We start from the raw sequence: 27,788 nt of genomic DNA on the forward strand, positions 1-27,788 counted from the left end.
GTGTGTGTGTGTGTGTGTGTGTGTGTGTGTGTGTGTGTGTGTGTGTGCGCGCGCGCGCGTGTGCTCAGTGGGAGGTTCTTTTTGTAGTAGTCAAGAATTGGTCTCAGAGTATAAGGAATATTATTGTTCCATAAAAAGTGATGAATGTAACAATGACTATAATAATGTAAATGGAAAGAACAATGCAGAAAAGAAATGGAATGCTTTGTAATCAACACATTTTTCACTAGAGATGAGAATATGCACTTCTTTGCAGAGGTGGGGGACTATAAGTATGAAACATTGCATATGTTGTCAAACTTGGGTTATGTCTTGGTTAGTTTTACTGAACTGGGTTTTATTTTTACCTTAGTTTTTTATTCTTTGTTACAAGGGAAGTCTCTTTAGGTAGGAGGGAGAGAGAGGGATCTGTTCAGAAGTAAAGGTTAATATAAAAAGAAAATAAATGTAAAAGTAGCTGTCAAGTTAAAATCATGACTGTCTTATTAAAGATAAAGGAAGCACATAAGAATGATTTTAGATTTTCTTTCAGAAGAATTGTGTTAGCTGTATTTTTTGTAGATCAGTATAAAAACTTATAATGGCTAGGATTACTATAATAAATGCCCTTTGCCCCTTTGCCTCTCTTGCCTCATTCTTTTGCATTAATCCTCCCAGGATTGGATTTTTTTTTTCCAAGTGAAAAAAGCTTTTAAAACTCTTTTAGCATAAACATTCAGGGCAGACACATTTTTTACTAGAATTTCACTTAGCTCCACCCTGAAACATGAAACAAGAGGGGAAAGGCTTGGACAAACTGGACTTTATGAACTCTAAGGCTCTGATTTTTTGATGATTACCTGGTTGGGTTCATTTTTTGTCCTTTTTCAAAAAAACATTCTGGTTTTCATATGTTAACAGGATTCTAGTGTCTTAAACTTTGTGATGAGTGATATTCTAGTATAAAGTGGGTAGATAAAGGTTTATTTTTATCTTTAAAACATATTTAAGTAGAAAATAACTAATTTTGTTCTGCCTCTTCTTTAAGGAAATGATCTAGACTATTTCAGAAGAAAATACTATTGTTCCCATATATAAAAAATATTTTAGGGAACAACCAGAATAGAATTTTGCTGAATATATCATATTAAAGTATGCTAAAATATCCAAAACAAATATTCTGTCTACTTCTGCAGTAGTAGCTGAGTAATTCTAATCTGTCTTTACACCATGGTATCAGAATGTAATTCCAGAGAGTCACAAAGGCTCACCTGCTTTTTGAATGTTGGATCTTGATACTAGTTAAGCTTTTGCCTCAAGATGATCACATGAGCACTGTTTAGGAGATCTCATGATAGCTCTTCATCAGCCTTTTGAAAGCACCGTTGTCTAGTTTGCGGTGTGAACAAAACCAAGCACGTTACAAATTTATTAGAATTTCTCATGAGTTAGTTATTCAGTATAAATGAAATCCATTTTTTCAAATGTATCTTTTTGGGGGAGGTAGAGGATCATTATGTTAGGCGATATTTAGCAGTATGTCACATGCCTAATAATGAATTTAGAATAAGAGTTTGTATTTCTTTTTAAACTACTCTGAATGAATTTTTAAATGAATTGTCTGTTCTTTGATGTCTTTTAAAAAAAAAAACTACATTTTTCCATCATCTTCTGAATGTTTCCCTTGCAAGAAACCATCTTTGTGATGTTTTTCCATAATTAAAGAAGTTTATGTGTTGAAAACATTTTGTGTGTGTGTGGTGTGTGTGTGTGTGTGTGTGTATGTGTGTGTGTTTTCCTCCAGTATAATAGAATCAAACAATCCCCTAGAAACCATCTGGACTTTTCTTTCAGGTATTTTGCTTCTTCACAAGACTTGTTCTTTTTAAAACCTTGACATCAGCCTGCATTGTTCCCTGCTCTTTTTACAGTATCTAGTAACTTTCATTGGAATAATGCCTTAGAAGAAATGTTAGTGTTGCTATCTTGTCAAGTGTTCTTTTTGTTAGTGATAAGAGAAAGAGGCAGTTATTAAAGATGTTTATTATAATTACTAGTACTTGAAAAAAGTTAATGGTGATGACCTAATTTCAGAACATTCTCAAGTCCCCATAGATTATATATATTTAAGTGCATATGCCACATATTTTTAGTTGTTCATTTTATTAATTCTTGCAAAAAGTTTATCTTATCTAGGATGTGACTTTAAAAACCTATGTTTTTTTCTTCTTTTTAGGTTTTTCACACTTACCACAAAGTGTGGGATGTGAAATGCAGAGAGAAAAGACAACCTAGGGGGCTCCAGGGTCTCAAGGCTCCAAGGCCTGGGTTTAAGTCTTATTGTCAGGCATATCTTCCCTTTTTTAGGAATTTGAGATCAAAAATTTAGCTTTGTAGAAACTGGTCTCCTTGTCGTTGTGACCTTTTAAAATGTAGTAGAAAATAGTATGTAAGAAAATAAACAAATCTTGTAGAAGGTATTCCTGCAAATTGCATCATGGCTTTCTATGCTGGTGTTTCATTCTTGGGCTTCAGTTACTCTAGTGTTCCAACCCTGGACTTCAGATCAAATTGAGGGGCAGCTAGGTGGTGCAGTGGATAGAGCACTGGCCCTGGAGTCAGGAGGACCTGAGTTCAAATGCGGCCTTAGACACATAACACTCACCAGCTATGCTTAACCCCAGTTGCCACACACACACACCAAATTGACCCAATAGCACGAGTTGCGGAAAATCTAAAATGGAAGCATTTCTGCCGTCCTTATATCTTTGCTTCATGATTTAGATTTAGAATCTAGCTTAACTACATTTGGGGAACAACCCATGAAATTCTGTGATCATATACGTGTGAAATATTAAAGTTTAATAAAACAAATTTTTATCACAGTGAAATGTAGGCATCATGTAAGCGTTAGTCAATTCCCTTATTGGTGGGATAAGTCAACCTAACTACTTGGAAAGTGAGGGAACCAGGTCAGGAATGAGATAGAACAAGATCATCAATTCTGGTAGCTTGGCAGTCTTATTGTAATGACATTTGGTAACACAATTCACTTTTAAATCTGTAAGGAATTGTTAAAAAATTCCAGTACCTTGGCAGACTTATATTTTGTTTAACATACAAGGCTGAGACTAATGTAAGATTTTCTTAATTGGAATGTTAAATTGTAAAAGTTTTAAGATCTCATTTGTGAGGACTAGCTGTGTGGATTTAAAAAAAAATTGTCAGGTGTAGTACACTTCAAATTTTGTCGAGCTTAGTTATACCTTTAAGGAGTTAGTGTTTTGCTTCTTTTTCCAAAGTTTACTTGGGATCATTTCAAGACAATTTTTCAGGAACTCCCTTTTTTCATGGAAAGTGGATTTTTACAGACTGAATTCTGCTTTTTGCATTGGCGTTCATTACAAAATCACAGACACATCGCTATGGAAAACATTTTGACTTCTAGACATTAAGGAATTTGGGGGATTTTATGTTGGATTAGTCTGTTCTCTCCCTTTTGCCACCATAATTTTCTTCTACTGTCCTAATTTACGTAGAGTTTCTGCTGCTGCATGCCTGTGCTGATTGCTGTCACCACAAAGAACTTAATAGTACCAAGAGCATAGCCACTAGCTCAGAGCTTCCTGAGCTAGGTGGAACCATGGCAGCATTTGGGCCAGGGTGGGTGGAAGTGTTCCTGCAGAATGCAACTGTGGTCACAGAGGTTGCCTTCTGACCTCTAAGAATTGTTCCTTAGGTACTGTTTGCAGTCTCTGCAGAAAATGCTCTGGCTAGAAATTTATATTTGGGCTTGGTCATACATGCTGGTGGATCACTTGTGTTTACTTCTGAGTAGTAGTAGGCCTAAAACCAGTTGGCTGTCTTCACAAAGTCCATAACATGATGAACCCCAGGAAGTGGAAGGCCACCAGGCTATCTAAAGAGAGGTAAATTGGTCCAGGGTGGAATAGTGGAACAGGTTAAAGTTTCTTTGCCAGTCAGTTTTGGGAACAGTCCTTGAGTGGCTTTTGCCCTTCCACTCTGAATGAGATAGGGAGACTCACCCCCCCCTCCCCACCCCACCAGAAAAAGAAAAAAAAAGAAAGGAATTTTAAAAGGGGGAGGAATTCCAGAGTTAACACTCTCTCAATTCTTCCTCTCAATCCATTTTCCTATAACACTTTAGAAAGCACTTTCCTCAAAATATCCCTCTGTGGTGGGTAATACAAATACTATTTCTCTGTTTTTACAGATTAAGAGATTGAGGATCTGGAAAATTAAGTGATTTACCCATAGCTCCACAGCCAATAAGTAGTAGATCTGTCTTCTCCAATTTTCTATTTCTGCAGCATTTGGAAAACAGCAAATATAAATGAGTCTTAAAAATACAGCAGCTTTTGATTATTAAATAATTTATTTCTTATTTTTAGATAATTCAATCTATTTTAATATCATCAATGATTGGGGAGAAGACATTTGTTTAAATAAACTAAGAATGGTTTTACTTAGCCATTTGGAGGAATATATTTTGTGTGAAATTGGGAGGTGGAATTGTGGGGCGAGTGTAGAATCTTGTTTGCAGAGTATCTGTGGCAAAACAAAATACATTACTATCTTTAAAAAAGTACAAATGAGAAATGAGAACAGTGATGGCAGAGAGTGAATGAGAAGCACACACATAGTTAGGAATAGGGAAAGCAAGAAACGATTCAGAAGGAAGGGGCAACTATGGGGGACTAAGCATAATAATAGTGAACACGCCCCCCCTTTAGTTAGACAGTATGGGATAGTAACAAAATTCAACAAAATATATAAACAATAAAATATATAAACAAACAGGCCAATAAAGTTTTCTAATAGGAGACAAACAAATCTATTAGCTGTTATTGCTACTGGTAATCTGGATCTGGCAATTCATGTACGTTCTAGGAAATCTAAGCTTTTGTGAACATGGATGGAAAGGGAGAAATTAGAGGGGAGAAAATCAGTTAGTGGCAGTTAGTGACTTATCATGGAATACTATCTATACTGTTTATTAATGAATATAATCATATCATCTTTACTTCAGAAAAGGATGGGGAGAGAGATAGACGAAAGTCATTTTTCTCCTAGGTTCTCCCTGCCTTTAAACAGTGATTTATAATTTCATTCACTTCAGTGGTTTTCAAATGTTTTTCCTCCAGGGTGCTCGTGTTTGTCATCTGACTGAATTTTACAGAGTTTTAACAGCTTCCTCTGTTGTCATTCCATTTTCCTTTTCTTGGCTATCTCATAATCAGTGTTTATTTGCTTTCACAATGCCCCCTACAGATCTCTGCTCCTTATCTTTCTCTGCCTCTGCAGTTTGTCATATATCCTACTTCAGTTCCTGACTCCACTGTATAACATCTTTAAGACTTGAACTATACCTACCACATGAGGTACTTGGATCACATGTCACAAAATCTGGACTCTTTCAGGTCACCGTAAGTACAGTGTAGGTTATTTTGCTTAACAACACATCTTTGACCAGTGAAGAAATTTTCATTCACTTCATAGTGGCAGGAACTTTTTTCTAATCTGACCATTTTAGTCAGCCAGCTCTTTGAAGACTGATAGGAAATCTGTTATCAAAAAGCCCAGACTCAATTCAAAATTCAGCCCGAGACTGGGCTTGCTGAATTCCCCGAACAACACTTAGCTGGGTAATTATGAAATCACAGTTGTGCCGTGAAAGAAGGAGATACCTTTATTGCCGATTCTTGTGAGAAGCAGGTGTGTGTGTTCCCTCATAGGACCCATACACACACAGTATAGAAGCAGAGCAAGTGGTTATATAGGATTATTTGGCCTTAACTCCCAACTTGTCCCACCCTTCCTTTCATCCTGTTTTGCACATTCCTGCATGTCTTGTGTAACACCTATGTTTGCAGTATTTGTTGTTCCTATAGACCTGTGTTTGCAATACTTGTTGTTCCTATAGTCTGTGAAAATCAATCTCTCTTCCTCATCCTGTTTGTACATTCCTGCATGTCCTGTGTTCCTGTAGAATCGGTGGGAACCAAACTGTTAGCATTTCTCACAAGTCCATGGTATTTTTAAAATTTTTTTTTATTTTTAGGCAGTTGGGGTTAAGTGACTTGCCCAGGGTCACACAGCTAGTAAGTGTCAAGTGTTTGGTCTGAGGCCGGTGCTCTATCCACTGCGCCACCTACCTGTCCCACCATGGTATTTTTAGATTATATTTTAAAAGATTTACTATTAACCATTGTACAATCTCTCTACTTTTTCTTCCTCACTGGTTTTAATCTTGTTTATAGTATTAGACCTCTCCTAGCACTTTTACATCAAGGCACTTATATAATTAAAAGAATAGGAAACTTTTTTTAAAATTTTAATTAATTTTTATCTTTCAACATTCACTTTTATAAGATTTTGAGTTCTAAATTTCCCATCCTTCCCTACCCAAGATGGCACGTAATCTGATGTAGGCTATTCATATACAGTCATATTAAACACATTAGTCATGTTGTGAAAGAAGAATCAGAACAAAAGAGAAAAATCACCAGAAAGGAAAAACAACAAAAAAAGAGAAAATAGTATGCTTCAGTCTGCATTCAGACTCCATAGGTCTTTCTCTGGGTGTGGATAGCATTTTCTATCATGAGTCTTTTAGAATTGTCTTAGATCGAATATAGTACTTTCTAATCAGAAAACACCATTGCAAAATGAGAGAGAGAACACAACATATTTGTGTTTAGTACTTTTTCTTTGTTTAAATCACTGGTGAAATACTTAAATTTTTAAAGGGATATTAAAGTATTTCATCTCTTTGAGTATATATAACTAATATTTTTGAGGTTGATGCTGTTTACCCTTGCTTTATGAAGAGGCCTGTGAAAATGTATTTACTTTGGAATATTTTCATTTTAACAGACCTTTTCTTTGAAGGGAAATATGGAAATGAGAGCTTGCTATTTGAGGAAAAGTAAATTACTCATATCATCATAGTCCTATTGTATCATTTTGGCTTTTACTAATTAATCTCTTTTCCCTTTGGTTTTATTAATTTAAGATGATTCAAATACCGATTCCCAGGAGTCATATTAATGTTAAAGACGAAGAAAAATTTGGGGGTTCTCTATATTGTGTCATTAAATTTCAGTGTTATGGACCATTTGTGATATAAACAGCAGCATAGATGGCTACAGGATTATAGATTATTAACCTTTTTTTTTTTAAAATCTAGACAGAAGAGTTAAGAAAGAAGGTTAAGGCTAAGATACAAGCTTATGTTTCCATAATATTTTCTGTTTTATCAGATGGGAGGTAACATAGAAATTGAAGAGGAAATGCATTCACAATAGAGTATTTGGAAGTAGCAGAGCCATTATAAATACTATCAGTCCATACTCAGCACTTTGTGAAATACCATTTTTAAATGACATTTTTGTGCAAAACAAATCTGAAATGTAAGTTATTTTCAGTTGGCTAACCTGGATCTTATATCATCAGGTTTTCTAAGGGAAAATCACAAGGAACACTTTTAAAAAGTTAGTTTTTTTGCATACTATGTAAAAGGAAATCCATCTGAAAGATTTCTATAGCCATGTTTTTTTTTTTTAGCTTGTATTTAATCAAAAGGGTCTTGTTAAGGGACTGGTAGGATGATTTGTCACAATGCCTGTTTTGTACTTGGTGTTGCTTTTAAACATTGTACATGATTTGACTTATACATAGTTTACATTGACTCAGTTTCAGCTAGAAAACTAAAAATAAGTATTGGAGATTGTTCTGTCTTTTTCCTGAAATGTAGAAATTTGGAATAAGTTAGCAGAATATTTTGTGACATGTAGGTTTTAGCCTTCAAGCTATTGGGTTGAATTCTCTCCTGTTATCTTAAAAGCATTTTCTTGATGTTTTGGTATTAAGCATCTTTGCCCTTTTAAAAGTAAATGACTAAATTCTTCGAGAACAAGTTGTTTTACACCAAGGATTAAAAATAAATTTATTTCATTAGTAGTGTGTTCTTCATGAAAGTGTGGGCCCATTAGGTATAATTCTAGGTCTTGACAATATAAGTTGTAAAAATTTTGCTTTTAGATAGATTTGACTAGAGTTTAATTCCACAGCATTGCCCCATGATTAATATGAACTTTAATTCCATGTTTCAGAATTTCCCACTATATTTCAGGTATAAACCTGTCAATCATAACATTTACTTGTTTATTTATTTAACAAAATGCAATGAGCAACCTACTCTTTGCTCAGCAGTGTACTGCCTTACAGGTGGGATGAGTTCAAAATTCTAGTCTGTTTTGAATTTGGCTAAATGTACAGGTATCCTTCCCGGTTTATGGTAGTTGGTGAATTTGGAGCAGGATGTGTTTACTTCCTTTGATCTTACTTTTGTATAGAAAAGAAAGCACTGGAAGTTTGGTGATGTTAGCAAAACACTCTTATCTTTTTGATCTTACACTTAAAAATTAGGTTATGAGTATACCTTAAGTAAAATTTATTTTACATGAAAATTTTGAAATCAGCTTAAGTTCATAGCAATAAAATTTATCTCCTTGGAGTTCAGTCTTATCCTTGGTCCCTGATACCAAGGGACTCAGGAGTTGAAAAATCTAAATAACATTCAGTTCCTTTAGTGAAAATAATATATGTTCTTCTTTATTAGAAATTTATTGAATTTGAAGATTCCCAAGAACAGGAAAAAAAGGACTTACAAACTCGAGTGGAATCCTTAGAGTCCCAAACAAGACAACTTGAACTCAAAGCAAAAAACTATGCTGACCAGAGTAAGTAAAAATACCACTCCTCATAAGTACACTGTCAAAAGTGGGTTCTAATAACACTGTGACTCATCCTGGCGTTTGACTATGTTTTTACATATATGCTCCAAATGGACAGTTCTCACTAAGATCTGCAAGATCAGAAAACCAAATGTAGCCTCTGCTTTATATTTTAATTTTGTGCTCATGGCTGCAGATGTGGCAAGATTGAAGAGACTGGTGCTTTTCAGCAGTTTTGTCATTAATTGTTGACTTTTTTTGTTCAAGGTCATATTGTGCTATTCATATCACTTGGTATTCTTTTGAACTTCTCAGGATTTCATGAATAAGAGAAAAATCACTTGGATCATTTCTTCTGAGATAGGTTAAGTTCATAGTTCTGCTTCATTCTAAATTTCCTTGAAACTAAAAAAGAAAGTTTTTGGTTTTGAGATTTTGACCCACTTCCCAAGCATTCATAATTCAGAATCTCAACTCCTGAATTGTTTTATTTCCTTTTAATACAAAAATTTTCAAGGGTAGATAGCAGTAGGGGACAGAATTGATAGGTGACTTAACAAATTTTATTCCAGATGTCACAGTGATAAATGTACCAGGTAAGTAATTTGTCCTTTTTTAAAGCAGTAAGAGTGAATGAATGAATCCTCATGTATTCCTTCTACTTCATGTAAAGAGATATTTCACTCATTAAAAGAAAGAACTGGTAGAAAAATGTGCAAACATGTTTCATGCCTGAAACAGGTGGTAAAAAGTTAAATGGAACTTCAGAATCCTGAATCATAACATTTTGCTTTCCTTTTCTTTCTGTGACTTTATCCTTTTTCATCACCTGTTTGTTTCCCTTTCCCCTCTCTCTGTATATTTCAAAGTACTTGTTATAGCTATTGAATAACATTTTTATGTTTCCCTTTATTTTAAAATTGCTTTGGTTTAATCTTTTACCTTTTTTTTGATTATTTATTTTTAATTTTCAACATTCACTTCCACAAGATTTTGAGTTTTAAATTTTCTCCCCCTTCCACTTCTCCCCCTCCCCCAAAGACCAAGCTCAATCTGTTAATCATTTACTTTTAAGGAGGAAAACCCCCCCCACAACCCCTCACCTCTCCCTATCCACAAGACTTTCGATATATGATGAAATAATAATTTAGTACAATCTACATAGTACTTTCCTTGAAGCAAACCTGTAAGAAGTAAAGTAGTTTGGGGAGGTATCCTCATTTTACAAATTTGGAAACTGAGGCTCAGAAGTTGTGATTTACCCACTGTTGATATAGCTTAGAAAGTTTTCTAACTCAAAGTTTAGTATTCTCCTATATTTAACTGCCTCTCATCTGCCTCATCTCTTAACAAAGAATTCCCATCTCCGCTTTGGAATAACACTTTGATGTCAGATTTCAAGCTATGTCTTGACTGAAAAAAAAATACGAATTTAAAAAAATTAAATGTGTTTCCTAGGAACTTAATTGAACTCTATAAAATTTCTCTAGACCGTATAAGAATTGAGATAGGGACTGGATTTGTGTTTCTTGGTACAGGGAACTTGTTCTACCAGTGCTGGTTGGTACCTTCTCTGCAACTTGTAATTTTGGAGAGCTATCTAGAGCACTTACAGGTGAAATGACCTGCCCAGGGTCACAGTCAGGATGTATCACTCTTTTATAGGAAATATATAAGCGATCTATTTAGACTTATGGTTCTGTGAGCTGTAGGTTTCAATATTCCCTCCAGTTTTGCAGATTGCAACCCATCCATGCCTTGCCATCTGTGTGGCTTTTGTCTGTGTGCTCCTATATCTTTGACAGAAGATCTAGACTCACCATTCTGGAGAGGATCTTTCTTGCTTTCTCTAAAAATGACAGTAATACCAATAGATCCTTTAGACTCTCCACCTGTTATCTGCCCTTTACTTTCTCACCCTGTGACTAGCCCATTTTCTTTTTTGATCTTACGTTTCCTTTATTCTGGTGTTTCTTTGAAGTTTATATATTTCAGGCCACTCATACCCTCCATACACATCTCCATTGTCTTCTCTGCAACACAGGAGAGTATTGGCATATATTGAACCCTAAGCTCAAAATCCAAGTTGAAGAAGAGTTTATTTTGGTGGGATTCTCCAGATGATCCTGTTTGTGGATGGCATCCTGGAACTACTGCAGAGTTTCCTGAAAGGATATTATAACTTAAGAATTTGTTTCAACAATCCACATAGGAAAAACTAAAAGAATGAGCCAAAGGATGTCTTCTACAGTTTATCACATACAGCTAGATGGATAACTTGTAGAGTTCATCTGTGTCTGTATCTTGAACAGATAGTATAAATGGACAATGAGTTGGGTCCAGAATTAAAGGAGAGAGAAGTAGCAAGGTGTGTTGCCACTGGGAAATTGGAAAACTCCTTTATGATCCCAAACTTCTCCCAGAAACAAAGGTCCATCTTTAAAACAATTTTCTGTGCTTTTAAATTTTCTTAATTCTGGTGTGTGTGTGTGTGTGTGTGTGTGTGTGTGTGTGTGCGCGCGTGCGTGCGTGCGTGCGTGTTTTAAAGGACTTAGTATTCCTGACCTATAGATTTTTCTTCACATAATTGAAGCCTAACATCTTATTATTACAAAATGGTGGTCAATTCTACAGTCTTGGTACCATCGCTGTACTAGCAATGACTTTTTTGTTTATGGGTTGTTTCCTGAGTGTTACCTGGTCTCTATAGTGCTTTGTTAGCTAATTTACACATTGTGGTAACCATCCTATTGGTACATCATTATTTGGTCATGTACTTTTGAGATTGTAGTTTCTCCTTTCTCTAATCCATGCTTCACATAGCTGCCAAAATAATTTTTCTGCAACATAGATCTGATTGTGTCTCTCCCTTGCTTAAGAATGGCTCCTGTTACCCCTTTGATAAAATGAAAAATCTTCAACTTGGTGTTTAAAGCTCTATGTAGTCTTACTCCAGTCTGTGTCTCTCACCCCTCCTCCCCGCCATGAGACAATTATTAATTTCCTCTTCTGCAAAAGATGTGCTTATAGCAAAAAAGACTTAGCAATTATGCACTGATAAATACTTAAAGCATCATGCAGTAAACCATTTATCCAATTATACTCTCCAGGGAAATTTATACTTAAAATATTAAAACATGAAACACTTTGGGCTGCTGAACAGGCATTTCACCTTCACCTCAGCTCCACATTACTTCAGCAAATCAATGTACATATCTTTTGTAGGCTAGGTTATGGGTTGGGCTCATCCTTCAGGAGGTTGTCATCTTTTCTTCTGTAAAGATGTGTCAGAGATAACTTCTTGCATGGCACCTAGTACCAGGACCTATGGCTCTCCTGACCTTTCAAACTCATGAGGTCTCTGCCAAGGCTGGGATCTCTGTTGGGTCATCTCTAATCAAGGAAAAAACACAAAGCAAAAGAGGGAGCCAAAAATTTGAAGTCCAGTTTTAGGCTTGTCTAGGACAGCATATGCTTATACGTTTGCCATTGCTTCTATGGGTGGGGAGAAGAGCAATATTCTTCCTTGCCCCAACCCCCCAAAATGAGAGCGTGAAAGGGAGCTTGAGAATCTAGAGAGTACCCTGCCTACCTTTCCAAATTTATTTCATATTACTTCCCTTCTTGCCCTCTCTTACATCCAGATTGGTTTACCTGCTTACCTCCAACTCTAGTATTACATATGCCTCTGTGCCTTTGAATCGGCCATTCCTCATGGCTGGAATTTACTCACTCCTCACTTCTACCTGTTAGACTCCTGGCTTCCTTCATGGAACTGTTCTGGTGCCTCCTCCTGCATGAATCTTTTCCTAATGCCTCTAGTTGTTAGTATTCTCTCCATCTTCAAATTGTAATTATTACTTGTATATGTGAGATATCTTCCCAATAGAATATAAGCTCTTTGAAGGCAGATACTATTTTCATTTTGTCTTTGTATCCTGTGCACCTAATATGGTACGTTATACGTAGTAAGTGCTTAATAAAAGCCTATTGAATTTATGTATCAATATAACCATTCCTTTCCTTTCACATGATCGGCAGTTATTTTTATATTTGTACCCATCTTTATTAGCCCTTAGTCATAAAAGACTGACATTCTCATTAATATATCTTGTGGCACATTTCCTTTTGAAAAGTTCTCTAAGCTAGCCACAATGGAATTTCAAATTCTCCCTTAAAGGCTACTTCTGCATTCAAAAAGGAGAAATCTAGGCTACAGGTATTCGTTGCTTGAAAATAAAGTTAAAAAAAATAAAATAAAATAAAGTAAGACTAGAATAGGAACTGAATTAGATGCATTTGTCACATTTTACCTTGGCAAGTGGATAACAGCATGATTTGACGCAGATGTTGATAGGATGACTTCATGATGTGTTTGTTAGAATTTATGTGTGTTAGAGGAGTTAAATTTTAGATTTGCGATTGCCATCTTAGTTTCCATTTTAGTTGAGTTAGAGGGGAGAGGAGGTGAGTTTTGGTCTTGACTTGCATCATAGGAAACTGTCTTACATCACTGCTTTATATTTCTTGAAAATTTCAATTAGTAGCTAACTTCCATTAAATCTTGGGGAAGTCTCTGGAGCATATTTGAGGTAGAATGAGGAAGCTGGTTGAAAACTCACTTCATTATGGAAAGAGTTTGAAACCATCTTTGTCACTTCTGTTGGAACCAAAGAGGGTACTTTATTAGAAAATAGTTTTTATTTTCAGTGGTGTTTTGAATGTGAATGAGTACTGATTTTTAAAATAAATTCTGCCCCAAATCAGACTAAAACATGTATTTGTTTTATTTCAATTCAATTTCTTTTTTTCTTTTTCTTTTTTTAACTTTTTAAAAAATTAATTAATTAATTTTGATTTATCAACAATCACTTCATATGCTTTTGAGTTTAAAATTTTTCTCCCCCTTCCTCTCCACCACCCTCCCCAAGACGATGCACAGTCTGATATAGGCTATATATATACATTCCTATTAAACATTTTCACATTAGTGATGTTGTAAGTAAGATCTATTCAATTTCTTGCATACTGATAATGTGCCTAGGTGCCATGGGGATACAAAATAAGTATATGAGATGATATCTGCTTTTATAGCTTAGTCTGTTGAGGAGACAAGAAGTATATACATGAAGCTGAATTAACCATTAGATGTAACTTTTACATAACTTTTCAATATTCCTATATCTCTGCTGATACTTAAGTAGTTACCTGAAAAGAATTAGAACATTCTTCCCCAGCAGTAGACAGATACAAAAGAAATTTGTGGTTATCTATTTTTTTAACTTTTCTTTTTTTAAGTTTCTTTTCCCTCCTGCCTCCCTCAATTAAGGAAAAAAAAAAGAAATAAAGCTCTTGTTTGGAACATGCATAGTTAAGGAAAACAAATTCCCTTATTGGTCATGTAAAAAAATGTGTACCTCATTTTGCATTTTGATTCAATTACCTCTTTATCAGGAGTTGGGTAGCATGCTTCCTTGTTGGTCCTCTGGAATCATGGTTGGTCGTTGCATTAATTAAAGTTCTTAGGTCTTTTGAAGTTGTTTTTACAATGTTCTTGTTATTGTATAAATTATTCTCCTGGTTTTACTCACTTTACTCTGTATCAGTTCATACAAGTCTTCCCAGATTTTTCTGAAAACATCTGACATCATTTTTTACAGCACAAAATTCATAGATCATAATTTGTTCAAACCATCATTTATTTATCCTTTCATGGTTGATGGATACCCTTTTATTTTCCAGTTCTTTGCCACCACAAAAAAAAGAGCTACTGTAGACATTTTTGAACTTATGAGGCCTTTTTTTTTTTTATCTCTTTTGGGGATAACCTAGTAGGTATTCCTGAGTGAAAGGTTATACACAGTTTAATGACATTTTGTTTATAGCTCCAAATTACTTTCTAGAATGGCTGTACTAATTCTCAGTTCTTTTAACAGTGAATTTAATGTACTTGTTTTATTATAGCCTCTTCAACATGTCACTATTTGTCATCTTTGCCAATCTGATGAGGCTGAGTGTATTTAATTTGTGTTTCTCTTCTTTTATTAGTGATTTGGAGCATTTTTTTACGGGGCTGTTGATAGCTTGGATTTCTGTCTTTGAAATTTGCTGTTCATATCCTTTGACCATTTATCAAATGGGCAATAGCTGTCAATTTCTAATAATGAGCAAGTATAAAAGGCGTAGTAAATTCCTTTTTTTACCCTCTTCTATGACACCTGAAACTTCTTTGGAGATCAGAATTTAAAGCAATAATAGTAGCCTCTAGGATAGGAAGGGAAGAAGGGAGTATCTTTCTCCTTTTCTCTCCCTTGGAGGAATCATCTCTCAATCTCTGGCTTCATTGACTTTATTTCTGGTAGGTTTTTTTTTTTTCTTGTGGTTCCCCCTGGATAAATTTTGTGGAGGGGAGGGTATTGTATTCATGTTTTCATTAAGTTTTGCCTTCCATTCATTTCAGTGAGAAGCCATTATTAGAATCAAGTACTTGGGAGAAAAAATTTTTTAAAGTTTAAAATGTTTTATAATTGAATTTTTAAAGAAATTTGTTTCTGGCAGAGCCTTGTACTCTGTCCTTCCTTTCTTACTCAACTCCTATACTGCATTAATTTGCTTTGGATATAGTGTATTTTATCTAAAAGCTCTAATTTTAGTATAATGGTCCTTTTTTTTATTGTGACTAAGACCGTAGCTACTGTTGGATCAGAGGCTGGCATGTTATTTTGTAACATGCAAAGACAATATCATTTAGGATTAGCACTCCTAGGTAGAGCAGAAACTGATGATTGGTTTTGTGTATGTAATTTGTACTCTTGACACCTGCAGAGAGAAATATTTTTAATTTTCAAAACTGAATCACTTGTAGCTCTGCCACAAATGAGAATTATACTCATTTATTCCCACCTTTCTTTGTATCCACCAAAAGATCAGAAAGTAAATGCAATGAAAATTTAAAAAAAGAAATAGCAACATTGTATCTGTCATAGATGTGTCTAATAAACTGACTTGGAGGGATGGCTTGTACCTTAGAAAAAAAATTGACTAACTTAAGTAATGACTTATTTTATGTTGGAGTTAATTCTGAAGGGCTTGAAAGCTTATACTTAGATGTTTCTTCCCAAAATCTGTCTTTTTAATACTTAAGAAGAGGTTAACTCTGCTCCCTAACTTTTGGTCTACATAAATTTTCACCTACTCTTTTACAGTATTCAATTGAAATGAACATAATTGAAAAGAGATTCTGTGGGTGGCTGTTCAGGTGAGGATTTAACTGTGTGTGCTCTTAGCACCTTGGTAGTGTTACCAGGGGTCAGTCTACGGTTTGGTGCTCAAATTTGTGTGGTCAGGAACTTGATTTTATCAAACTTGCCTAGACTCTGGGAGATAGCGTCATACTAACTTAACTAACTTGCAAAAGACAGTTTGTTGAACCAGAATGTCAGTTTATCAGTTTACAGAGAGAAATATCAGGTGGACTTGAATACCTATTTCAACTCAATACTTACTGAGCAGAGTATTTTTTTCTAGGAGGACTCAAGGAAGGGTTCATGGAGAAAGTAGCATTTGCTATCTTAAAATTAATTAGACTATACCTTATTTTATGTTTATACTTTTAGGTAAGTTTGGGAGGTGCCTTAGTCATATTTGCAAATTTCTTTTAGGATTATTTTTTTTTTCTGTGAAGTTAACCTTATCCAATTTCTTTACTCATGTATTAGTACCAGTTTCAAAAAACTTTTTTAAACCTTTTTCAAAAATTAAAATTTACAAGTCCATTGGTATACCTTATTTGTGTCCTGCAGCCACATAAGCATTGGCTAATGTTATGGTTTACATTTTCTATTATAATTAAAATTCTTGTTCATGGCTATTTAATAAAAATTAGTTCTACAAAATTCTGAATATTTCTGAAGTTAATACATTTTATGTAAAACAACTTTAGGACTGTTGAGAATGCATACCCTAATTTAAAATACATTTTATTCCTTTTTTTCCCTGTTGGATAACATATGTAATCTTAGAGTTGGTTTTGCATTCTACAACCTATAATTCTTTTTTTTAAAAATAATTTATTTATTTTTAGTTTTCAACATTCACTTGCATAAGATTTTGAGTTTTAAATTTTCTCCCCCTCTTTCTCCTCCCTCTCCCCAAGATGGTATGCAGTCTAATATGAGTTTACTTATACATTCATATTAAGCATATTTTCCCATTAGTCATGATCTAAAGAACAATTAGAACTGATGGAAGGAACTACGAGAATGAAACAATAAAACAAAACAAGAAAAGAAAAGGAGAGCAAATAGTAAACTTCCATCTGCATTCAGACTCCATAGTTCTTTATTTGGATGTAGATAGCATTGTCCGTCGTGAGTGTTTTGGAGTTGTCTTAGATCCTAGCATTGCTGAGAAGAGCCAAGTCTATCAAAGTCAGTCATCAAACAATGTGGCTATTACTGTGTATAATTATAGTTTTCTCCTGGTTCTGCTCATTTTGCTCAGCATCAATTCATATAAGTCTTTCTGAAGTCCATCTGCTCATCATTTCTTATAGCACAATAGTATTCCATTACATTCATATACTACAACTTGTTCAGCCATTCCCCAATTGATGGGCATCCCCTCGATTTCCATTTCTTTGTCACCACAAAAAGAGCTGCTATAAATATTTTTGTACATGTGGGTCCTTTTCCCGTTTTTATGATCTCTTTGGGATACAGACCTAGAAGTGTTATTGCTGGGTCAAAGGGTATGCACGGTTTGATTGCCCTTTGGGCATAGTTCCAAATTGCTCTCCAGAATGGTTGGATCAGTTCACAACTCTACCAACAGTGCATTAATGTTCAACCTATCATTCTGATTCAATTTCATTTTCAGGTTTTATTTATTTAGTACTTTTTGTAAAGTAAGACTTCATTTCTTTGTCCTGTAGGTAGTGATCATTGAAGATTGTTGGTAGCAATTTCACAATTCTGAAGAAGCTTATTTAACTGCTTATTGGTTACTGTTAGCTTGCTCAAGAGATAGTCTATAATATTTTGGACGTTGAAGTCTTTGTGCCTTAAATGGGGAGGGAAAGCTCTGATTTATGAAGAGGACTTAAAGCCAAAAATTTTTGTGTGGAAAGTTGTCCTGTCTATGAGTACAGTTTGAAGGCATTGTGGTTGTGTAGCCATGAACGGATAAGGGTAAGGGATGACTTAGTTACTGCAAATAGATGAAGGTTTTGGATAAGGAAGATGCCAAGCAATTGTTATGTATGTTTGTGGAAGACTGGAAATAAGAGGATTTATGGTATAAAGCAAAAGAGAGTTTGGTTGGTCATAAAAAAGGTTCTTCTCGATCATTAAAGTGATTTAAAAAGCTGGACTGTGCTACTGAAGGAGGTTGTAGAATCTTCAGACTTGGAGACCTACAAGAAGAAAAGTCAGTCCACCTTCTGGATAGATAGTTTGGACACTTATCCTTCTAAAAGCAGAAGGACTGGATCACATGCTATCTAGAGGTCCCTCTCAACTTTGATTCTTTGACATTGCCTAATCTTTTCCAAGAATCTGATTTGTTAGTCTATGCAGACATTTTTTGAATATTTATTGTTTCTAAGGTTGCATCATTAGAATATACTTTGTAAAGTCTATCTAATCACTTTTCCTTAGGCTTACAGACTGCATAGAGGACTTGTGTCTGAGTTTAGTTTTTTAAGTACTGTTTTGTTTTGGTCTGAGTTTTCCTTAATTTTTAGGGCACTTGATGCTAAATTTTTGAAGGAGAAACTCTTGAAAGGCTTTGTGTCAATCCTATGAGGCCTAGTAACAGCTGGATTGTCTGCCTTCCTTAAACAGTAAGAACTGATGATTCTTTGTGAGAAGGCATTTGAGTTGGATTTGGCTTTCTAGCGGGTCTGTTTCTCTTTCTTCCCCCATAGGCCTATCAGCAGTCTGATTGGGCAGAAGACAACAGATGGAAGGTGTTCCAAACTTGGCAAAAGCCATCAATCTAAGGAGGTAAGCTCTGATTTTGAGCAGGCAGAGCAGGTAGCTCTTCCTGCCTTAACTGGATCCACCTGTTTTTTGGAAAGATGAGACCTCCTCCCACCCATTAACCATACCCTCATTTTCACACACTGGTGTGCCAGGATAATTTGGAAAGGAAGCAAAATTTTCTCTTTGTGGCTATTCTCTAATGGGGGAGATGTGTTAGTTTCTCTTACCCACCCACTGTCCTCCTCAATCTTTTAAAAAATATTTTTAGATAAATTGGTTTGTTCAGTTCAGAAAATTGTGGATTTTTTTTATAAAAAGTAAGCCAGACTTTTCAACTTTTGATAGGTTTAATGAAGCTATAATTTTGTTTCTGCTTAATCTCAGGTTGTAGCTTATTTTGAAGAACAGGATAGTATGATTCTTTAGGTCTTTCAATGAGATTCTTCAGTAGTTTGAGTTTGTGTGGGAATTATTCTGTTAGAAATTATTTGTTTTTACTGCACTTTAGGTTTAATATATTAATATAATGAAGCTAGTAGTACTTCTCTATAGTATGCATATTCAACAGGAATATCTCCTTTGAGATTTTTCTGTATCTTTGTATATCTTTTGATATCTACCGCTGCTCCTAATCATAGGGAATGGGGTAGGATGGGTGGAGGAGAGGATAGGCTTTTTTTAAAGATTAGAATTATCTTTATAGTCACAGTCATAGTTCCTTAAATCAAATACTCTTGATACTTAGATTGAAGAATAGCTTCTGGATGATCTAAATTGTGATATTTGGTGATATTTTTTAGATTCTTTTGATCTGAAAGCTAGAGACAACCAGAAATGTGCCCACTTTTCTGGAAAGAGTTTATTCTAGGTAATCTACTGGGAGTAGAACAGACACCAGAGTGCAAATCTGGGAGGGAATTAAAGACTTTCTGATTTTTCTTCCTTGTGAGTTTAACTGAATTCCTTTCATCTCAGCCTTTATAGTAAGGGAGCACTACTTCTTACTGTTGCCTTATAAAAGATCGAATGGTTATTAGATCCACTGAGGTCTTAAGATAAATGACAGCTTAAGTGGTGCTACATTTGACCCCTAGTTATTTCCTAGCAATTAATATTTATTAATCTCTTATAGGTTGGTACAATAACTGCTAAGGTTTATGCATCTCTGTATAGGAGTATAAAATGACAAATTTCATGGCTAATCATAAATAAGTTAACTACTGATAAATTTACTTTTTAAAAGTAGATAAGACATGAGTTTCCTTTTTTTTTTTTTCCGAGACAGCGAAGTGGGAAACATATTGTTTATACAGAGGCAGTAAAATGCTACCTTATTTAATCTCACTTACCAAGATCTTTTTAGCCAAATGATACCCTCTACCTACAGTTAAGTTTAGGGTGAGTATAGAGCTGGTTGCTAGCTATGAGTGCTGAACTGTGGAATCTGACCTGGTGCTGTTGACACAAGTATTGGAATGCTGATCGTCTGACTTCTGGAGTTTAATACACTCTTGAGAACACTTGCACAGGGCTGGGGGGGGGCATTGAGGGAGTTATATAACATGCTAAGTTAACATTGAGGTGTCAACATTTCTTTTTTTGTTGGAAATGAATTTCTGATTTTTAGGAACCCAGGTATTTCCAACCAGATATTTGTACTATAAAAGGAAGCCCTTGAAATAAATAATAAATGGGCAGAATTCTGTGAGCCATAATTTCAAACTTCTTTCTAGGTTTCTTTTCTTGGAGAAGGTTGGCGCTAGGAAATAGCAATTGATTAAATCCTCATACATTTTTGTTAGGTGTTTTGTGACTGTAATGTTACAGGTAAATAAGATAAGCCTCATTTGAGCTTACATTTTCGTCGGTACCATAAACGTGAGACTGTGTGGAGAACATAAAATAAACATGGTAGTCATTGTGTATTTGCCAAATGAACTTTTTCTTCATATAATAGACATCTTTCCAAATTAAGTACAATTCCAAAATTTATCATTTCATAAGAAACTATTTTAGCTAGCTGTGTGACATAAGTTAAATCACCTGATCACTCTGCTTCTCAATTTTTTCATCTATAAAATTGGAAAGGTTGAATTAGGTGATCTTTCAGGCTCTTTCCACAACTAAAATCCATAAGTGAAAAAAAAAATCTCCTTTCTCCTCTTGATAGCTAAAATAAGTGAAACCAAGTTGTTTCTACTTATCTAGATTAAAAGTTATTTTCTAGACATTCAAAGTTTCATTTCTTCTATCTCCTGTTGTTTCACAAAACTGAATTTGTTACCATCTGTTTTAAAACAGTTGGCACTGAGTAGGAAAATTTGGAGAATTTAGATTTGTAGTTTGGTTGTACAGAATGGGTGGAGTCCTAATTGAATCAAAGACATTTTTATTTTTGCCTTTCTTCTAGATACCAGGTTTAAATATCAGAATTTGTGTCCTAAGGATATTTGGGGCATGTTCTGGGCTAGGGCTAGCTCAGGCCAGAGCAGTGATTCAGGCACAGGATTGGAATGTAAATGGAACACTCATGTCCCATAAAATTCAGTAAAAATAAATTTATTTAGAAGAATATTAAAAGGGGCAATTGAAATGCACTCACTGCTCCCTTCTGCCTCTGCATTTGTCATTCTGGCAGTGCTAGGTCAGAGAGTTGCCCAAAGGGTCTTAGGAATTTCATTAAAATTCCAGCACCTGGCTCTATGGAGAGCCAGACTATGGAGTCTGGAATTTTTATGCTTAAGGTTTAAGGAAGCAACACCAGTGGCTCAAGCCCTATTCCTCTGGACCAAGCAAATCCTGAAAACAGACTCTTGAAAGGGTGACCATCCCCGCCCAGTACAATAAGCATCACTACTGCCATATGCCACCACTTGATGGCAAGGTCCCAAAAATCCTTCGTGGGACCTTCCAGCATTTTTTTTTTTTTTTTAGATTCTTTTTTTAAATTAAAAAAAATTTTTTTTAGATTCTTTTTTTAAATTAAAAAAAATTTATTTTAAAAAATTTTTAGGCAGTTGGGGTTAAGTAACTTGCCCAGGGTCACAAAGCTATTTAGTGTCAAGTGTTTGGTCTGAGGTCGGATTTGAACTCAGGTCCTCCTGACTTCAGGGCCAGTGCTGTATCTGCTGCGCCACCTAGCTGCCCCAGGACTTTTCAGCATTTATAGAGCCCTAAAACTGTTACTAAAATGATCTTTAACATCTGGGTCAGAGTACCCCAGTGACAGCACCTCTGACAGCCACTGAGACCTATCGTCTCACCCCCCACCTCCACTGTACTATTAGGTTCATCTATAGCAAAGAGGTCATAAATTCCTTACATGCAACTTATCCTGAGGCCCATGCTGATAATGGGACTCATTCCTTCCTGGCTGCCTACTGAGTATTCTCTGTCCCACCAGCCAAAACCTTACTTTTTCTGGGACTGAGCCCCATTATGAGATATACAAATCTTTGTCTCTTTAGATTCCTCAGTTCAGGAGCTGCCCCTTTTTTTCTCTGGAGGATTGATAATGACTTCCCTCTCACCTTTATACAGGGACTCAAGATTACCACCAAGTCAGCTAAGGGATCCCCTTTCTTCCAGTTGAATGTTCTATTTTCCCTGCAATTATTTAAAGACAGACCAAATTTAGGACCTTCTCAGAAAAATGACCCCGGTCAGAGATAATACAGGGAACTCATAAGGAAGAAGGATCTATTCTGTAAGAGTTTTGGTGGTGGGCAAATGCAGTCCACCAAAACCATTTCTTTTAGAAAATTTACCCCTGCCATTATTGGTACTCAGGAGACTAGGGGCAGAGGGAATTCATTTTTTGGGGCCAGTTACTCAAAATTCTGTATCTTAGTCATCTAAAAGGGACAATCCAGGGTTTTAACTGATGTAACTTGATTTGCAAAAGGAAATCTGTGAGTTCTCCAAATTGAGAGAACTCTGTAGCCTGGAGAAGCTATGGAGTTGGTCCAATTTGCTCATACCCATGCTGATCTTTGTTGTAAAAGCTTATTAGGTTGTTTGTTTCAGCCTCCTAAGTTCCTCGGTGGTGAGACAGCCCGCTTGTGGCTCTCTTACCACCCTCTAAGATGTCCAATTCTCATTCTCATTTCCACTTCCATTATATTCATCTGTTGCCCTAATCTCAGAAAGATTCGTCCAGTAGGACCACTGGGTTAGAGACCAGTCAGTCAGGCACTAAACATTTATTAAGCACTGTGCTAAGTGCTGGGGATATAAAGACAAGCAAAACCTGCTCACCCTCTATGAGGGAGCTCACAGTCCAATGTAGGACTCACTGTCTTATGGGTCCCATGTATAGCCTGTTAATGTCTGGCCTGGTCAGCATTGTCTTTTTTACTTGTGCTGTTACTGAGTCCATGAGCTCCTTCCCTCAAAACCAAAGTTCAGTCAAAACCTGTTTATATGTCTCTAATTGCTGAATGCACAAAGATAATTTAAATTTTTTTTATGTTGATAATCCAGATTTCTAAAGGCCAGGGCGTACTAGGTTTTTTCCTTTACTCTTCTTGTAAGATTTTAACATCCTTTAGACTGATTCTCCATCCTTTTATCATTGAGAAGACTCCTCATGTGAGTGGTTACTAATTTACATCATAAGAGGGAGTTTCTATACCAGTGAAATTACAGGTTAAGTTAAAAAATTATATGGAACATAGTAGGCATACTCTGGTTCCATTTAGATTTATTAAACTGGTCCTAAATCTGTATAAAAAGATAGTATTGAGGCCAGAAGCAAGCTGAGTTGGTTGTCCCCATGCTGCTAATAGTAGTAGTAGTTGTTACTGTTGCTGTTGCTATTGTTGTTGTTTCATGTCTGACCCTTCGTGAATTTGTGAACCATGCTGTCCATGGGGGTTTCTTGGCAAAGATATTGGAGTGGTTTGCCATTTCCTTCTCCAGAGGATTAAGGCCAGCAAAAGTTAAATGACTTGCCAAAGGTCACACAGCTAGTAAGTGTCTGAAGCTGGATTTGGACTGAGGTCTTCCTGACTTTATGCCCAGCATTGTATCCACTGAGCCATCTAGTTGCCTTATTATCTGCTGCCATTATCTGTGTGATTATATAAAATGTATGCTAATGCCAGTGACAGTATAGATCATTTTTTAGATCAATGTACATTTTGAAAAGGAGAAAAAGAGGGGGCAGCTAGGTGGCTCAGTGGATAGAGCACTGGCCCTGAAGTCAGGAGGACCTGAGTTCAAATCTGGCCTCAGACCAAACACTTGACACGTGACCCTGGGCAAGTCACTTAACCCCAATTGCCTTAAAAAGAAAAAAAAGAAAGCAAAAGGGAGAAAGAGAATGGGTAGGTGGTTCATCATTTATCAGTTTGAGGTGATTATAAGAATGTTACATGACCATTAATTGAGTAGATTTGCCTGATGTATGACAAGGGAGGGATAAAGAAGTAGAGACCAGAATAGATAATGTGCTAAAGGGAAAAGAAATGATTAATTAGAATAGCAGGAATTAATTTCTGCATGAGATGTAATAACCTATAGTCCCTTCTTCCAAACAAAGTTTTTTTGGGGGGGCAGAGCTAAGATGGTGGAGTAAAAGCAATAACTTGCTTGGGCTCTCCCCCAAACCCTTCCAAATACCTGTAAAAAAAATGGCTCTAAACAAATTCTAAAGCAGCAGAACCCACAAAAAGACAGAGTGGAACAAATTTCCAGCCCAAGACAACCTAGATGGGTGATTGGAAAGGTATATCACGCCAGGTGGGGAGAGGAATGCAAGTTCCGTGTGTGCATGCAGGCAAAACAGGCCTCAGTGAACCTGGTGCAGCCCTTGGAGGACTGAATAACAGGCAGCTGTGGGAGTTTCCAGGCTTCTCAACCCACGAATGCCAAAGACAACTTAGGTCGGTAGGAAAAGTCTGTGACTGCGGTGGGACAGAAGCTTGGTCCCAGCCACAGTCCCCACGTGGGTCTGGGTGGTGGCTGCTTCTGGAGCTTCCAACCCACAGACTGAGGAATTGAGTGACAGATCAGAGGGGATTGTAGGGATCTCTTTGCTGGTGCAGGATTCTCTTGCTTTGCTCGTGCTTGGATCTGGGTCACAGTTCTGGGTGGCGATCCTGGGGCAAGGAGGAGTGCTGGTATGGCGGAGCTTGTAGTGATGGTGGAGAAGGAATCGTCCTCACAGTTCCAAGGCAGAAAAGAATGCTTGTGGTCACTCATAGACCAGAGCACAGGCCAGGAAAGGAGTAAACACCTCACCCTTGATCATACCAACTTGGAAGAACTGAAAATTTACAGGTCCCTAGAAGTATCTCTGAAAATAGCTACACAAAACCCCTGAAGCTTGGGATAATACATTTTCCACACTGGAAGCAAATCGCTACCTTAACAAAGAGTTTAAAACTCAAGTAATTGGCTGGGAACATGAGCAAACTGCACAAAAAGGTCAGACCATAGAATCTTTCTTTGGTAACAAAGATCAAAACCTACAACCAGAAGAAGACAACAAAGTCAAAGCTCCTACATACAGAGCTTCCAAGAAAAATATGAATCAGTCCCAGGCCATGGAAGAGCTCAAAAAGGATTTTGAAAAGCAAGTAAGAGAAGTAGAGGAAAAACTGGGAAGAGAAATGAGAGTGATGCAAGAAAATCATGAAAAACAAGTCAACAGCTTGCTAAAGGAGACCCCAAAAAAACTGAAGAAAATAACACTTTAAAAATAGCCTAACCCAAATGGCAAAAGAGGTCCAAAAAGTCAATGAGGAGAAGAATGCCTTAAAAAGCAAAACTGGCCAGACAAGTTTTTTTGATACTTAAAAAATACTTGGAACCAAATATCAGACAGAGTATGGGCTCTGTTTTCAATGAAGGAATACAGAGTTAGTGATCTTCCTTTAAAATTTCTTTGACTTGGTAGATACTTTGATACTTAGTAATCCTTTATTGACCAATTGGCTTATTGCCAAGAGTGGCAGAGACCACTTTTCTCATTAAGCTACAATTTTCCATCTAACCTTAAACTTTATAAAATAGTGCTTCACTAAGAAAATCAAGCCTCTGATTTGCCCAGTTACAGTTAACAAGCCTTTATAAAACACTTGTTACGAGTCAGACATTATACTAGGTTCCAGGGATACAAAGACAAAGATAGATCTTACCCTTTAGAAGCTGACTGTCTACCAGGGAAAACAATGTGTGTAAGCATAAGAAAGTACAAAATATACCCAAAGTAAATATAAGCCAATTTCTAGGCATGTAAAAGAGGCACTAAGAACTGGGAAACATTGTAAAGGACTCATGTTGAAAATGGTGCTTGAGCTGAGCTTTGAAAGAAGCTATGAGGGGCAGCTGGGTGGTGCAGTGGATAGAGCACCGGCCCTGGATTCAGGAGGACCTGAGTTCAAATTCAGCCTCAGACACATAACACTTAATAGCTGTGTGGGCCTGGGCAAGATTGCCTATCCAAAAAAACAAAACCAAAAAAAAAAAAGAAAAGAAAAGAAGCTATGGATTTTTAGAGGCAGAAGTGAGGAGGAAATATATTCCAGGCCTTAGGAATTTTGCCTATACAGAGTCATGGAAAAGTGCAGTGTCGTGTCCTACTTGAAAAATAGCAAAAAGGCCAGTGTTGCTGCACTAGCAGGTGTAGGAAGGTGAGTAAAGTGTGATAAACTTGGAAAGGGAGGCTAGAACTAGATTCTGAAGAACTTTAAATGTTAAAATGCAGAAACTAATATTTGATCCTGGAGGCAATAAAGAACCACTTGAGTTTGTTGAGTGAAAGAGTAATATGGTCAGAAGTGTACTTTAGGAATATCACTGTGGCTCTGTGGAGGAATGGATTGGATAGGGAGACCAATTTGGAGGTATTGCAGTAACCCAGAAGAAAGGTAATGAGGGCCTGAATTAGAGTGGTAGCCATGTAAGTATAGAGGAGGCAGATGTAAGAAATGGAGGAAAATGGAGAATTGAGGATGGTGTCGAGTTCTCAAACTTGAATAACTGATGGAATGGTGGTCCTCTTGACAAAACAAGGAAGTTTGAAAGCGGGTTGGATTTTGGGAAAATGATAATGAGGTCTGTTCATATACTGAGTTGTAGGTGCTTATGGGATATCCAGTTCCAGATATCCAAGAGATAGAGTTGGTAACGTGGATTGATTCTCAAGAGAGAGACTAAAGCTGGATATCTATAGCTGATTAGATTATTAAGATAGACTATAGTGAGAAAATAGATTTGGGGTATACCCACAGTAAGAGGGCAGGATATAGTTGATGATCTAGCCAAGGAGACTAAGGAGTGGTCAGACAGGTAAGAAGAAAGCCAAGAGATATATCATTGTTGTGAAAACTCAGAGAGGAAAGAGTATCCATGTTGGCATGATTTGGTTAACCGTGTTAGATGCTGCAAAGAGTTCAGGAAGAATGAGGATTGAGAAGAGGCCATTGGATTTGACAATTAAGATATCATTGGTATGAGTTCATTCTTATTTCCTTTATAGTTGCTCTCTCATAGTTCTCTCCCTTCTCAGAGGAATACCTTTGTTCTTCTTGTCTGATGTAAATCCTAAGCCTTTTGTCTTTCCTAAGGCAGAAGAATATTCCTTCAGTTATTTTCTCTGCTAGTTTCTTTCCTTTTGCCTTTGTCTTCAGACATAAAAGTCTTCCTTATTTCAAAAAAATCCTCTTCATTTGACCCAGAAACCCATTCTAATATTCTGGTTTTTCTCCTTCCTTTTGCTGCCTAACTCCAAAGAAATGTCTACCTTTATTTGCTAACATACTACTCCTCTATTACCTGGCTTCTTTTCCTACCATTGTGTTGAAACTTCTTTAGCTAACATTGCAGTGGCAGCCTCCATGTCAAATCCATTGATCATTCTGAGGCTAGTGTCCTCTTGCTTTTCTTTGTATTTAATGCCATTGATCACCCCTTCAGTGAGTTAGTAAGTATTTATTTTGTCACTGTTCTGAGCTCTGGGGATGCAAAGAAAAAAGCATAAACAGTTCCTATCTTTAAAGAGCTTACATTCCTCTAATGGAACTGGGGTTACACATATGTAAATAGCTACATATAAGATATC

The 27,788-nt window shown here is 36.3% G+C and overlaps 1 protein-coding gene across 3 annotated transcripts in view; it reads left to right on the forward strand.

Moving 5' to 3' along the window:
- Positions 1-27,788, forward strand: part of SPAG9 (sperm associated antigen 9) — a 142,744-nt gene that overhangs the window by 17,358 nt on the left and 97,598 nt on the right. For all 3 annotated transcript variants that reach the window (XM_027870610.1, XM_027870609.1, XM_027870611.1), the window contains exon 2: positions 8,624-8,744. In XM_027870610.1, the coding sequence (XP_027726411.1) occupies positions 8,624-8,744 (121 nt within the window). The remainder of the gene's footprint in view (positions 1-8,623; positions 8,745-27,788) is intronic.

This window comes from Vombatus ursinus, unplaced genomic scaffold (assembly GCF_900497805.2).
Source record: "Vombatus ursinus unplaced genomic scaffold, bare-nosed wombat genome assembly UNPS02014797.1, whole genome shotgun sequence".
Taxonomy (NCBI): domain Eukaryota; kingdom Metazoa; phylum Chordata; class Mammalia; order Diprotodontia; family Vombatidae; genus Vombatus; species Vombatus ursinus.